General features: G+C 39.0%; 2 protein-coding genes across 5 annotated transcripts in view; one reads left to right on the forward strand and one right to left on the reverse strand.

The window, feature by feature from the left end:
• Window positions 1–16046, forward strand: part of LOC139993401 (WD repeat-containing protein 47) — an 80753-nt gene that overhangs the window by 16090 nt on the left and 48617 nt on the right. For all 4 annotated transcript variants that reach the window (XM_072015121.1, XM_072015094.1, XM_072015103.1 and 1 more), the window contains exons 2-4: window positions 9876–10575; window positions 10763–11366; window positions 11459–11807. In XM_072015121.1, the coding sequence (XP_071871222.1) occupies window positions 9895–10575; window positions 10763–11366; window positions 11459–11807 (1634 nt within the window). In that variant the 5' untranslated portion in view covers window positions 9876–9894. The remainder of the gene's footprint in view (window positions 1–9875; window positions 10576–10762; window positions 11367–11458; window positions 11808–16046) is intronic.
• On the reverse strand, window positions 5769–8610 carry LOC139995612 (uncharacterized). The gene is made up of 5 exons (XM_072019231.1): window positions 8499–8610; window positions 7987–8409; window positions 7778–7913; window positions 6922–7295; window positions 5769–6399 (listed from the first exon to the last, which is right to left on the reverse strand). Exons 1-5 carry the CDS (start codon window positions 8514–8516, stop codon window positions 5980–5982), a joined length of 1371 nt encoding a protein of 456 aa, XP_071875332.1. The 5' UTR covers window positions 8517–8610; the 3' UTR covers window positions 5769–5979.

The following is a 16046-nucleotide window of genomic DNA, read 5'->3' on the forward strand; positions in this document are numbered from 1 at the left end:
GGATCAGCTTGTGTAATCATTTTCTTGGTCTTGTTGTTCATCGGACAATGGAAATAGCAGCAAGCCAGATATCGTATACAACCACTTTGTAAAATTACTCAGGAAGACGACGAGTATTCCGACTTTGTCCTGGCAAAGTTCCTCCCTTCTTTTCCCACTTTATCGTCTCAACGATTGGGAAACAGTTCGACAATATGCTTGCTACTTTTCTGCTTCCCACGATCTCACGCTTCCCACACGCTCGACCCTGCTTCTGCAATCGCTGCTCACCTCGTTCGAACTTGACGAACAACTTCATACATTCTAGCAGCCTATCTAGCAATATCATCGCCACATTTTTCACCTACTTTCGAGCAATTCTTTTACCAAAACGCTAAAACTCATTATACAAGCGTTATTACACTGAAAACTTGCCAAATTGAAGTTTTCGCGATGATATCGTCAAGACAAATCTCGTCTAGTATAATACGTCGTTGCGTTACAACTGACTTTCTAGAGAAGCAATTTTTTAAGCGTAACAAGAGATCGGCCGATTTGGCTCGCTTTCAGTCTTTCGAAAGTGATTAACCTATTTGCATCCAACGTAGCTCGAGAACGTTCAAGGCGATCCGCGATAGCACATCGATTTTCTTAAAAAGTCAAACTCATCGTGGGGAAATTCTGTTTCCATCGAAGACATCGTGAAAATAGGAAACTCTCAAACGTGTTAATCACGCGAGTGACACGCATGCAACAACGAGTTTCACGTTGTTCGTCTCGTAATCGACACGCATTTATTTAGCAACCGTTAATGTAAACGCGCAGTGAGATTTACAAGGAAACGAATGTCTCGTGACGACACACACGGTCTTCATCCGGTTAAATGAGGCTTTCGCGATTTCCCGGAGGCGGCAGCCTTCTCGAGGAATTCGTGTCGCGTGAAAAAGGAGGAAAAAGTTGTCACCGGCTAGCTATCTTCTTGAGTAAACGCGCACCGGTACCACGAGCTTTCGGGTCAAAGGTGAGCTGCTTGAATACCTCCATTACACGCCGGGTAATGGTTCCTTTACTCGTGCACCAGTATGAAGAAAGCACGCCACACGGCTTTGAACCACGAAGAGACCGGATACTACCCTTCTATAAATCGCTATGGCGCTCCATGCAGGTAAACGTACCGAATCGAACCGTGTCCGACGCCGTGTCCGAGGCCGTTGGTCCACATCGTTGTAATATTCCGTGACTAGGAGAACCAAGCTATCCAACTTATTTCAAGGTGGTCCGAGAAACAGGCTAATTATTTTACCAGAGAATTTTACGAGTGTCTGGTTTCGGTGCTAGATAGTTACGTGTGGTGTTTTAGAAGAACTCGGACTGCTCGAAGCTTTCAGGTATAAATCATGTCGGTAGATAAGACGCAGCCACTAGCATCGTATCCTTGTTACTCAAACTTTCTGACGAAATATCCTGGAGAATGAGTGGAATACTTAGGGACAAGTTTTGACCTGAATACACGAGGTTTGTGAAGTTGTGAAAGTTTTCGTGAATCGGTTTTAATTAAAGGTTACTGCACGATCAGGTTACGTTTCGATCGTATATCTGTAATTACGTGAAACGATATAACGTATGATTTTATAAGACGAAACCCAAGAACAAAATTTCTATATTTGCACGAAGAATTTCTAATCTAACTATCGAAAAAAATGAAATTTCTGACGTTTCGTTGGATCGTCTATGCGTTTTATTAATGGATTTATTAATCAAAGAGGAGGCACACGCATATCGATTCCCCGTGAATGTTATCGAATAAATTAATCAGACATTTGAATCGCGTATACGTAATAGTGTCACGGTGGCCGTCTGGACGTCTGAAAGCCGGAATTACGAACGCAGCGAGGAGCCGAGAAACACCGATAGTAAAGGATCGTGGACTGACTCTGGCATTAAACGCCGCCAGCCGGCATCGAAAAGATGGAGGAATGACCGAGGCTTTCAAAGCCACCGAGAGATTTTCAAACTTCGCTCTTTGTGTCTTTGCTCCTTGGCTAGGCGCAATGCGCTTCGCGAGCCATAGAACCGTTCCATAGAACCGACCTGTTTTTACCTTCGTTCAAGAATACAAATTAAAGAGCGTTTCTCTATTTTTTCTTCCTTTCAGCGGCCTGTTCATTTCTTCTTTACTTTCGTTATCAGTCTAACAACTGCTCTATATGTTGGCCTTGGCAGGAAAACCTTTTTTTACACCAAGCTTGTAATATTTGATAGTATCGATTTTCTATACTTTTTTGCATTTGAAAACCTCTACTATATTTGCGTCTGGAAATTCTACCTTTTTGGAATTAAAGAGTTTGCAGTAATAAAGAGGCAGCTTCGATATTAACATTTTATTTCTAGGGAATATTCAAACGTGGAAAAGTTTATTACTATGTATATTAGTTGACTATGAATGTATAACACGCTTGAAAAGATGGTTTGATTGTGGTTGATTTTCAGTTGGTTGTTGTTGGTTTATTCAAATTACTGGGAAATAGAGCTATTTCTTTATCGCAGTACTCCTTCCATTGGAATTTTACAAATATTTGCAATAATAAAGAGGCAGCTTCGACATTAACATTTTATTTCTAGGGAATATTCAAACGTGGAAAAGTTTATTACTATGGATATTAGTTGACTATGAATTTATAACACGCTTGAAAAGATGGTTTGATTGTGGTTGATTTTCAGTTGGTTGTTGTTGGTTTATTCAAATTACTGGGAAATAGAGCTATTTCTTTATCGCAGTACCCCTTCCATTGGAATTTTACAAATATTATATTTTTTGGAATTGGAAATTGTACATCTTCTACGTACAATATATCATAGATGAAGTTCTTCGTGTTTATCCGCGTGTCTATTCACAAATCTTGCTTTATAAAGATTATAATATATCGATCTTGATCATGTTAAACATTTACTGTTTTGAAAACAAATAACAATTGGACGCATTTACAATGGGAGGCAGTATATGTGTATCGAAATACGTGGCGTTGTTACTCACTGTTCTTTTGCGAACGAAATATCGATCGATAGTTTTGTTTGGTAAATGCCGACTCCCCTTAACTAGTATCTAATTATAGTCGTTTAGAGTCACTTGTTACGAGAATAACGATGAGTTTGCATAGGTCGTTATAGGACGGTAAACGTGGTGGAACCATTTGTGGACGATTCGCAATTTCCGCTCAATAAACGCACTTCCCCATCGATTTCGTATCAATTAACCATTTTAATAAGTAGACGGTCAACGTTTATGAATAACTGGCAGCGCGCTGCTCGGTTTACGCAGCGAATTACGTACACTAAGAACCGATGGCTATAAAAAAACAAAAACTTTCATCGGTAAAACTTTCGTTCCATTTACCCATTATTGACAATCGTGTCTGGTTATTGACTCTCATACAACGTTATATTCCGATGTAATCACCGTTTAGTTCGCTACTGAATTCTTTCTCTAAGGTTTCTCGTCCACTACCTTTTCTTTGAAAATCAAATTCAATTACATATATCTCTTTATTCAGATCATAAAAAGGAGAGAAAGAGAGGGATTAATAAAGATGATTTATCACACAGTTCCACAAGAGTTTCTATGGAGTTTTACATGATAGAAAGAGAGTTTTTCCTCTGTGAACAAACTCGTTAAAGTATAAATGGAATTTTCAAAAGATTTGTCGCAAAAAAAGAATCAACAGCTGTGAGCTTCAGCTTTTTCAAACTTCTACAAAATCCGCTTCGTTTGAAAAGTACGTGGATTCGTATAACCTGTTCAATCGTCGATAGTAAAATTGCTCGTTTGAGATCGAAATACAAGGATCACGGCGTAATTAAAACGAAATTGGAGTCGAATTGTTTGCCTGGTAACGAAAGCCGAGTAAACCCGTGACGGAGCCGGGTGAAACATAAGCGGAACAGTGCTGAGAAATTTAGTTTCGATTATATACCACATAGCATCGATAATCGCGTGGCTAAAATTATACCGCGTTTTACGTCCTGTGTTTTGTAATTTTACAGTGCACATTAAACGTCTCGCCATCTTTTTATTGCCATCGCGTTTCTAACGTGGGTTTACGACCATTTTAAAGTATAACACGAATCGTCAACGATTATTCGATCGTTTTTATTAATTAATTTTATCGTTTAATAGTATCCTTCTCTTTTTTCGAAACTAAATTAAGCTACATCGATCTTGTACTTTTTGGACTTTCATATTTTTTGCCTCAATAAAGTTGATTGTATTTCATCAAGGTAAAAAAAAAAAAAAAAAAAAAGGAAAAAAGAAATTGACTGCACTGTCTTCGATTTTGAATAATTATCGTTTTGGCTTCCTTTCACTGGCAATTCTTTCTAATTTTTTTTGAGTCTCGAAGCTGAGAAATTACAAATAAAAGGATCGACGATATGGCTTCGTAAAAGTACCTAACCGTTGTTCGTTGTCAACTGCAACAGCTATTCATAGCACAGACATCGATACTCTTGTCCGCGAAAGGACAGATACCCTCTATTCGCGCAACATTGTACGATTGCTAGATTCAACCGTTAAAACCGGCCAATAAATCTCACGGAATTGATCGACGAATAAAAGTATGATTCTTTCCATTCCGATTTCGATTGTAACTTTTACCTTTCAAACTACCGCATCGAGAACGCGAATTATACCACTGCGAAGACATGGCATGAGATTTTTCCCAATTCTCACCAAGTTTCACAATTTAAAGGGAAATTAAATGTGGCTGCACGGCAAGAAGTAGCCGCAACTCTCTTTGCGAAAATTAATCTCCTGGGCACCCGTGAAACGTTCTCTTTCCAAAAACTTGCTCGTTCTTCACCGTCCTGCTTCAGAACGCGCGGACGGGAAGCTCGCTCGTAAATGCTGAATTTATCCCCGGTTCACGTTCTCGCCTCGCCTATCCGCTTGCCCGTAATCGCTGGAGTGCATCTGCATAGCCCGTGTATTCTCCGAGGCACGTCTCTGAACTTCGTTACACAGAGTAATTTCCTTATCTCGTCGCTTGCACTTTCGACGAGCGTAACGAATAGCAAACACTGTTGAAATTTCGCAGCTTCGAAGAAATTACATTTCACGATGAACGAAGGGCGGAAGGGTTGGATACAAGGTTCGAAAGTTCGGGTCCCGAGCGAGAAATCAGAAATTGCTCGATCAGTGTTTGCCCTCCTTTTCCGGTTGCAGACACTCGATGCCCTCGTCGTGCACCGGCCATATTTCTCGCCTCTCTGTTCGGGTCAATTAACGCTGCCGGTAAATTGTCCGAAATTGAATTTTCGTTCAGTCGCTCGGTTGTCTCGCAGCCGCAACCGCTGCTGCCGGGTCCGGGCTGTGAAACGTGTCTTCGACGAGAGTTCGCCGTCTTCAGCGTTAATATACTAATTAAGGAATAGTCGAGTTAATGGCAGGGAAATCTTACGCGATCTGGAAACGAGCTGAGTCAAGAAACCGTAAACGAACCGGAATGAAAGGTAATCTTTGGCTTTCTGCGAGAACTCGTGGATCATTGAGGAAAATTGTTTCTTATTTTTCTGGAAATGTTTGCGTAAAACCGACGAGTTAATAAATATTGACGAGAGGGGTGTCAAGTGATAGATGTATTTTCGAATTATTTCCGTGATTAAGCGATTGATGAGATGATAGTGAGAGCCGGTTGGCAGACGAGCATTAAGGTTCGATTATGTGCAGACTTCTTGTTAACGGCACGAGGTGTAACACTTTATGGGTAGGGAAGCTTTTAATAAACTTGACGGCGTTTATGCTTATACGTTTATTGAAGAATGTCCATGTAATCATCGATTAAGACCGATGAAATTTACTTATATATTCGATAGATGCTTAATTGACGTGTAATATCCGTGGAAAAATATAAAATATCGTGATATAAACATTTTATACAAAATCTAAAAAGTATAAGTATGTAGTTAAATTGCGTGGTCGTTTGATTTGCAAAGTCGAGATATCATTTAAACTAACTGATATACGACAGGCTGTATATCATTGGTATTGAAACAAATTCTGTATGGCGAGTAGGGGGACGAATATGGGCATGACCAAACATAATTACCTATATAATTACCGAAATCGCTAACAGAATAAGGTTGAGGTGCAACGACGGTGTACTGAGTGTTTGGCAAATAATTTGTTTCCAAGTCAGTTGGCTTACTATAAACTTGTACGACTTGTTCTGCAGCGGGCTGTATCGGTGCTAAATTATTCGATGGCTCAGCGTCGTGGTGCTTGTTAATAGGAATCGTGATGCTGTAACCTTCTTTTGGCGGATTATCCTTGAATTTCCCGTGGTTATGCACGTGCTGGTGCACCTTTATTTTGTAAATATCCCCCTGCTTCGTACCCAGTAGTTTCTTATGAGTATTAGCTCCTTCCTGTTTAGGTATTTGCAAATAAATCCATATTCATTATTCTTCGTCAATTAACACGTTTATCAATTACGATATGTCTTATCATGATCCGAGTCAATAAGTACATACTTTTAGATTATGCATATCACACACGTTATGTAAGACGCAATGCAAAATCACGAAAATGTGAAAAAATATTTTACAATTTAAAGTTATACAAAAATGGAAAATTATTTATAATGAATGGACTATGAATAATTTATGCGAGATTTCAAGACATAATACCTAAAAATAAATACAATATAAATACGAACTACTCAAAGTATAGTATCCGTTATGACATTCAGTAAGTGGAACAGATTTCTGTTGCGTTTATAAAAGTAGAAATTTACAGAAAAAGATATTCGTAGTCCTAGTTTAGTTGGTTTAGTAATAATAAGATCAAATCCGCAATGAACGTGCTAAAAGTCATTAGAATTTAACAGTTCTTTGTATGAAACAATTTTTGTATGGTTCATTATGTGTATATAAAACAAAAATTCCTACCGTGGAAATTTTATATTCGTGCTGACTTCCCACGTTATCAACTGGCGACGATTGAACGGAAGCAGAGGTCAATATGGAATCCAGGGAGTTTCTCTGATCAGAAATGCCTAACTGTTGCTGTTTTTGGGGGGAAGTTCGTTGCAATAATAATGCGTGATGAAGATTTTCGTTGCCCACTATAGAATTCGGGTCTTCTGTAGAAGTAATAATTGGTACTTTCTGTGGCATTTCTTCTTTTACTTCGACTGGTATTTCTTGATTGGGATTATAGGTTGGTTTCAATTCCAGAGAACGGTATTGTTGCTGCACAGGATACATGTTCGATGGATTCAAGCCCAACAACGAAACGCTCTGACGAGTATTCACGCGCTTCTCTGTGGAAACATCATTATTTGATAGAATTTATTCGCGATTTTTTATGAAGATTATTCGTAGGTGAAGAGTTGGGTAATGAAAGATATGTAAGTCTAATTGATTTACAGTAGGTAATATAGTAGATAATAGGGCTATCTTTTATAACATAATTTGAAAAATGGAGCGAATACATTTTTGTCATTGATCAAAATGATCACGTTTGCAAATGGATCATTTGTAGTAGAATTCACATAGCTGTAATGCATACCATGAAAGTTCACCGATTTTTTCTCTTTTTATGATTTTTCACTCGTATAACACGAGATCACGACTAGATATGTAGATGGAATTGATAAGAATTCATTGAACAAGGCCATAACTAATATTTCGTTTGAAATTCTACTATACATATATACGTCCAAGAATCAGAGTATCTGTATGATTCAACTAGCCAACATTCCACATGTAACATTAATATTATACTTGAAAATAATTATCTTACTCTCTTGATCTTGCAAATCAACGACCGATAACGAATCATCTAAGGGCGACTTCGTGGCCACATCATCGTGTTCGCTCCTTTGTATTCTATCGGGTTCTTCGCTTGGATTAGATCTTCTGTATCGATTGTGTGCTGCCTAAAAAAAAGATCGGTTAATCGATAATTACAGGAGACAGTGTTGAAGGTAATAATGAACTTTGCATGCTCACTGTAGGAGGATATTGATAATAGGGTAGAATTGCCCCGGGAATTCCTGCTGCTCCGTAGCTGTTCATATCAGACAGCAGTCGTCTGTAAGCAGTCCTTGACATAGGTGGCAATATTATATGTTGAAACATCGGTGACAATGCTTGAGCAGGAACATGGTATGAATCCGAATACACTGGATAAAGTTCCAAATGATACCCTGGATCCATGTATCCTTGTTGTTGTACTAATTGGTGTAGATCGTGTGATTGAGGATGTAATTCATGGTTTTTGTCTTCTGAATTTGGAAGAGTTTCAGAAGGTTGAGTTATGGGCTGATATTCTTCCGCCAAATGTGATTTCTGTGTAGAGTGTGAACGTTCGTATCCAGGTTGTATCATAATGTCAGCCAGCGCATAGTGGACTAGGAAAATAGCCATTAAAAACTGAAATCAAATATTATCAAGTATGAACGTGATATTTTATAATTTAGTATAGATATTAAGATTTCAAACGTCAATTATTGCGATCTTACCATCGTTAATTGCCTCATTGTTGTACTTTACCGTTGCTCGTTCAACAATTCGATCGAATCTGCGCAGCGGGCTTTAAAGACACATAAATTAATGGACGAAGGTGCTGATGTCACGTATTTCATCTGGCACGCACTTTTGTCAAGCCAGCAGTTACAAACTTGGGAAATTTAGCAAATTCGCGGAAGACTTTTATGGGTCACTGTTTTACGAAATTCACGTATCGCTTGACACCTGTATTGCTTTCATCGCGATTTCATTTCCTATATATATATATATTTTTTTAATAAAAATGTATTTTCGAAGAAATCTTTTAGCCACGGAAATCACTTTTCGTTTCGTCGTATTTCATCTGGTCGATGAAGCAGTACAAATCTCGTAATTCACACCCTTTGATCAAGAGCCGTTTCGAAAGAAACTTTCGGCACCATATGGAGGCAGTCGATAACAATTTTCCTCTTACCCATATTCTTCGCCAACGTCGTTCGCGCTTCGATTCCCAGCAAGTTGGATAGAAAAAGATTTTCAGAGGAATATAAAGTAGGAGATTTTACGGGGTTGCTCGAAATATCAAGTTTCTCCCTGCTGCATCGAGTCTGTAGGATTTTGCAACGAAATGGAATATCATCGTCATATGGTAGCCGCATAATAACGGCCCTCGTGTAAATCCATGTCATCGTTCCAATCTACTAAACGTTTCCGAGCCTTCCCGCTGTGCATATTTCATTCAAGAAGCAACTCGTGCCATTTCATAGTCTGACCGGTGAATCTATGAGTTAGAAACATCGAAACGATATACAAACGGAAGCAAACGCGGGCGATTTTATGATTGAAATATTCACGCACAGGAAAGAGTAGTTTAGTAGGGGAATAGCAAATCAACGTCCGAATCTATCCACCCAGTTCGTGCGACAATCAGGGCGTGTCAGCAGGGCCGGTGGCCTCGAAGTGCAACGAACTTATAAAAGCAAGGATTTCGCACATTCCTTACGAGCGTAGCATTACTCAGTTTTGCAATAACACGTATCGTCCGAACAGCAATCCCGGTGAATCAGATCGTGATGCGTTGAACCTTAGTATTATCGATCGCTAAATCAGCAAAACAATTTCGATATCAACCTACCCACATTCTCGATTCGCATAATCTATATGTAGGTCTTTGTTTTTGTATTAACTGAAAATCGTTTTTTCCCTTGATTCTATATAATGTACAGATATAACCTATATATGCAAGCTGCATAAAATTGCTAGATGTTACGATATCATCGAAATTGTCGAGCCGTATTTCATTCGACCGTTTATCAATGAAATTTCTTGTAACTCGTCACGCTCGATACAAAAGGTCGAGGCTGTAATTCTCTGCTCTGGAAACTGTCCAGGTTGCGTATTCGGTACGTGATGCCGGCGGCGCACCTGACGCTGCGCGAGGAGGATGTGGTACGACTAACCTTGGAGTTCCTCCACAGCCGTGACCTTCACATCTCGCAGCTTTCGTTGGAACGAGAAACTGGCGTGATAAATGGTCAGTACAGCGACGACGTCCTGTTCCTTCGTCAGCTGATCCTCGATGGACAATGGGACGACGTGCTCGAGTTCATTCAGCCGTTGGAGGCGCTGCCGGATTTCGATATGAGAAAGTTCACCTACTCGATCCTCAGGCACAAGTACGTAGAGTTGCTGTGTATCAAGTCCGAGGCGAACTTGATCGCCGCCGGGACGAACGGGAGTGTCGACAATGCAGTCGAGGAGGTTGTCAAGGTTTTGAGCGACCTCGAGAAGGTCGCGCCATCGAAAGAAGAGTACAGCAGCTTGTGTCTATTGCTAACGCTACCGCGACTCACGGACCACTTGCAATATAAGGATTGGAATCCTAGCAATGCCAGAGTTCAGTGCTTTCGCGAGGTGCATCCGTTGGTTGAGAAATTTCTGCCTGGCGACAGAAAGAGCACCGACCCTGCTCATCCCGTCACCTCCGCGAAAAACGATCGGCTCATACAGTTGATCATCAAGGGTATTTTGTACGAGTCTTGCGTTAACTATTGCCAGGCCAAAGCTACAGGCTCGAAGGAGAGCGAACAGGTAACATTTGTTTTTATTTTATCTTTAAGTCGACTATTTTTTTATTTGAAATACTAGGACAGGTACTTCGAGTAATATTTATATTTGTACTTGAAGTACGTAGATACTATCAGATATATATTAACTTTACTTCTCTTTATAGTTTAAACATAATTAACGATAATTAAGATATAAATTTGTATTACAGGTGGAAATGAACTTTTCCAGACTGTTAGACGGCTCAGTAGGTTTCAGTGATTCTGACTTAAGTCTGCTTTCTTGGCTACAAAGTATACCGCCGGAAACGTTCGCCGTACCTTTCGCTCAACGAACGTTAAACGTGGATGTGGAACGGCTCGAGAGACCATCTTTGGAGACCTCCTGGACGGAACACATGTTGATCACCCCCATAAAGCCGAAGACCTTCCCGCATAGCGCGATGCCGTTCACCAGGCCAAGATCCGCCGCTGACATGATGTCACGAAGTTTAGTGCCAGCTTTAGAAGCTGGGCTTGGACCAAGAAGTCCCGGGCCTAAAAATACGCCGATACCATCTGCGGCGCTAATGGCTCTGTCTACCGGTGATATAAACCCGATGTCAAGATCATCTTTCGCGAGCTTTCATCTAACCGGTTTTAAGAATAACAAATTAATGAACACCAGTGTGGACAGACTCTTTGAGAACGAGGGTGACGTCTTTCTTAGCTCGAGCTACGCTGAATTTCAGCAACTGCCTTCTATACAAGAAACAACGACCAACAGTCAGCCGAAAGCTCCGCCGAGGACGAGAGGACAATCGAAGAGTCCCGAGGGTAAGCTTATTTATTCTTGTTTTTATTTATTAATACAGTAATATGCCATATAAATCGTTGTTTCTAATACTTTTACATGCGTCTCATTTTAGGTATCAAAGCTGACCCTTCTGCAGCCTCCACGCCAGAGCGTAGAGTTGCAGGCAGAGAATCTCCCGCCCCATCGACGGCCAGAAGTTCGAGAAGAGATTCCTTGGCAGAGAAACCAACCGGAGTCGCGGCAAAGATCACGGAACCTACTGCGATGCCTGTTCGGGCGTCCCTAGGTGGAGAGCATCTCGAGCAGAGTTATAACGGCGACCTGTTTAAAGAGTACCAAAAGCAGAAGCAAAGGCTGCAGGAGAAGTTCCAACAGAGGGAAAGGGAATGGGACGATTTGGTTAGACAGTTGTCGGCTCCGTTACCATCTCAAGTCGTCGATAATAGACTTCAGGGAGATGGGTAAGTGAATGTTTTATTGTTAGTCAGTATAACTAACTTTCATATCGCCAGTATCATTTCGACAGTGATAAATATTCACTGTTTGATTTGATAGTTTTTTAAATGTAAAGTATCCGATCGGTAAACGATAGGAGAGCAGAGAAACAAAAGCGTATTGTTTGTCGCGTTTCGATGCGCCGCTATTCAGTGGCCGGAGTGCTGACGATTATCACCACGAGGCAATCACGGAAAAGTGGTACGATGCTTCGAATTAACATTGGCTCGCTTCCCGGCGAGTTGCTCATGCGACAAAATGCAGACAAATACTGTTGTTTTCCGTGTGGTGTCTTGCAGGTTCTGCAGAGCACAGTCAATCAAACCGAGTAGTTGGCTACATTCTCTAACAGATGGCAGCAAAGGAATGCCTTTGTCGCTCTTATTATGGTACTAAAGCGTGGGCCGAGAATAACTTGTTCGGTCTAGACAGCAACGTGTGGCGCGGATCGAAATAGCAATTCTCCACAGGAAACGTTCAAAAGAAACCGGGATTATTTTGTTGATTTGACGATGCCCTTTGACCTTTGCTCTCTTATCGCAGTTCTATTTCTCTGTTTAAATATCGACTTCTAAAAGACGAGAGTTTACAGAGGTACTCAATACCGTATATGAATTTGAGAAGTTCTGCAGGGACTATAAAAATATTTATTTATAAAAAAAGTTCTTTTTATTCTTTTTACTTTCGTGTATTATTTATAGTTCATTGAAAATGTGTTTCTTTTGAACGTTGCCGATCGTAGCAATTCTGTTTTCCCACGAGCTTACACACCGAAAACTTCACCGTAGACAAATCAGTAGCGGCGGGAAGTCATCCCTCGTAAGTGTCATGCACATTCCTTTTCGCGAACGAATAAACGGTCCCGGCTGTATCCTCGTAAATGTCTTGTAACGAGCTAAAATTACCATCGCCACGAGATGTCAAGTGCAATGTATCTTTTCTGTAAAGGCATATCGGTCGCATCCGGTGATAATAACTGAAAACGGCGTTTAAACGCCGATCTCGTGAACTTTCTATTCTACCCTATCAGCTTTAGTTCATCACTTTATCAAGATATTTACATAGAAGCAACATTACATTATACTTTACTATTCAGAATCATGAACCATCTTTTTTACCATTTTTTAAATTCATAGATTTCTAGATATGGACTCACCTTACCTATTTTGTAACGGGTCAGAACATATAATTTCTGATCTTTTATCGTATCTTTTGCCATCGTCTGTACGCAGTTCGATAACGTAAAATGACCTAAATAATTCTCAATGACGTTGTCGTAAAATGCCAGTTCGCGGTATCGATGCGTCAAAGAAATGAAAGTGGAATTCAAACACGGTTCATTGGCACCGATCGTTGACATTGTTCCGAGTCCGGATACCGGATGTATGAGAATAAGTACGCGCACGTTGTCACAGGGAAATCGTGACCATACAGCTTCGTCATTGGTTTGGGCCCCATCGAAGGTTCTCGCTTCATGGTTTCGTTCTGCATATTTATGGTCTCATTGTCTCATTCATGTATACCGGTTCCTCATAAAACGCAGATGAATGTGCAAATTTCTGGTATGCGGTGTATCGTCTAGACGTTTCTTTTTCTTTGACGATGTAAATGCGGTCTCTGAATAAAGCTAAGGGTAAATTATTTCGTACAAACGTTCAGTATTTCGTAAATTTTACGAATAATTCCACTACCTCGAATATACAGGTGAAATTAATAATTATACATATTTAAGATCTTTTATTTTTAGCTACGATTTATTAAAACGAGATCTAAATGTATAAAATTGTCTCAAAAGTTTCTTTCGTTTTATAAGGAAATAATAGATGCGCAACATTTTTTGTTTTATATTGTTTCGTTGAATTATGTATCCATTACTTTGAATTGCATTCCATTAATTTAATTATTGATCCATTTTATTTTATTGAAACAAAATTGAATTATGTATGATCCATTCTGTTCTGATTCCAATAGAATAAAATGGATCATACATAATTCAATAAAATAATATAAAACAAAAATGTTCTGCATCTATTATTTCCTTATAAAAGGAAAGAACGTTTGGGGCAACCTAATACGTAGCGAGGAGTAATTCGATGTGCATCAACGTGGAATTCGTTTAAGCAAAATTAATCGTAACTGCAAATGAAGCGAAATAACAGATACCAACTGTGCCTGAAGGGCATCCTCAGTCTGCAAAATGTTAATTACTGTGGATTGCTGGCGAACAAAGTTTAACTGATTTCAGAGGCGACAATATCGTGGTTGCAACGTGACGAGCTTGCGGTAGTCGGTTTCAATTTCTTGTATACGTATGCAAATGGTGTCGTATTATGACTGCATTCGGTTCTTAAACAATGAAGAATGGATATTACATACATCGAATATTTATTCAAATATCCCTTTGAACATTTATTCGATATTATCATCAATTGTTTGGGCAACATAACAATTTTTTTTAGATATTACAGTATTTTTAGAGACATTACGTTTACCTAGTTCTTCTTTCCTTTTGTTTGCTCTTGCTATTGACAATGACAGTTTTTAGATTCAGTATCATAAAGTTGATTCATACCTTCTCTTATCTATTATACATGATATCATGCAATGATTAGGTTGAAAGGGACCGTAAGATCGTGATATCTTCTTAAAGAACGTCCGAGTGACTCAGTTATTAACAGAATCAATTGACGTATTTCAGTACAAGTAGATTAATTTCGATCGAATAACTCAAGAAGAACAAAAGAATTTAACGAAACGTTTGAAAGGATCAAAGGAGTGATGCAAAAATATTTTGAAAAATATTTTGAATAAAAATATTCTTAATAAAGTTTAAAGAAAAATGTTCTTAAGAAGAGCAATAGAATGTAAGAGAAGAATACGCTTCTCAGGAGCAGATGCATCCGTTTTTGAGAAGAGCATTTGTAGGTCATTCATTACTGTTGGGTCGTGAAAAATAGTGACTATGGTGTTCTAGGAATCGAATCCGAGTCCCTTGGCGTTTATAGCCGACTACGTTACCCACTACGCTGTCGCCGTCGCCCGCTACTGTTCATATTTCACGATCCTACTACATATTTGTGCATGGAGAGCTTTCCGATCCCACATTACTGACAAAACACGAATTTTTCATAGAATTTTCAATGAAAGAATTAAAAGCTTAGAAGTTGAAAGAAAGGAGAGTAAAGAATTGAATGCACTTAAAAGTAACTTACAAGCTTTAAATGGCTGCAGTATAACTTACTGTACAAAGGTAGCATAATCAATTGTCTTTTAATTAAAGACTGGAATGAAAGAATTAATGAGATATATACTGTCTCATATATATTTAATGAATTTAAATTTTTTGGAAAAATACTTAAATAATTTTATCGATTCATACAAAGATCGTAACAATATTTTGTGTAGTCAGTTTCTTTGTTTGTGTGGAAGTGTGTAATGCATATTTTCATTACAGTAATATTGTATGTTAATGGCATAAATTATAGTCAGTGACAATATTGTATTTCCTTAGCAAACAAGCGTAAAACAGCACGCGTCAAGCAATTTAAGCTGAAGTTACTTTTTCATCAGAAATGATTATTCTTGGTATCTTTTTTAATTTTTTATCGAATTTACCAGATATTCTTTTATCTTTTCATTGTATTAAAAAAAGTGAACGATAAATGTTTTTCTATGATATATCTTACATAACAGAATTTTGTTGCGCGAATAAATAAGTAAATGCATGATCTCTTTTCCACTTCAATTGTTTTGAACTCGATAATCAAAGAATTTTAAAAAATAAATCAAACTAAGAATGAAAATAAAAGAGCAGGTGAAATGTATTTATATCGAATTACAGCGAGTTGGTATATTTTAATGGTATACTGTTTAGTGATAGTGTACATTTGTGCAGATACTAACGAGACTTGTTAGCAATCACGTTGACACGTCTGAGACGTAACTCGTGGAATTAACGGGCTAAAGGAATTTCAAATGTCTGGCACTTCGTTAACCACAAAATACGAACGTATTTGAAGTAGTAAAATTTACGTTTTGCGGTCGTTGAAATAAGGAGCGTACGGTAGTCCTTGATCCTTCAACCGACTCAACAAACGAGGCCGTTCTTAATGATTCACTGCGCTCGATTCTTTCCAGTGAATCCCTTTAAATGGCCACGTGCTGTCACATTTTCGAGTTAGAAGCAATCCCCAGTTAACTCGCGT

The sequence above is a fragment of the Bombus fervidus genome, chromosome 2, assembly GCF_041682495.2.
Source record: "Bombus fervidus isolate BK054 chromosome 2, iyBomFerv1, whole genome shotgun sequence".
Classification (NCBI taxonomy): domain Eukaryota; kingdom Metazoa; phylum Arthropoda; class Insecta; order Hymenoptera; family Apidae; genus Bombus; species Bombus fervidus.

What these genes read in the sequence shown, in the direction of transcription:
- LOC139995612 (XM_072019231.1), bottom strand. An exon ending in ATTATCAATATCCTCCTACA is followed by an intron (nt 7,914 to 7,986) that starts GTGAGCATGCAA and finishes TCTTTTTTTTAG; the next exon opens with GCAGCACACAATCGATACAG. An exon ending in TGATTTGCAAGATCAAGAGA is followed by an intron (nt 7,296 to 7,777) that starts GTAAGATAATTA and finishes ATGTTTCCACAG; the next exon opens with AGAAGCGCGTGAATACTCGT.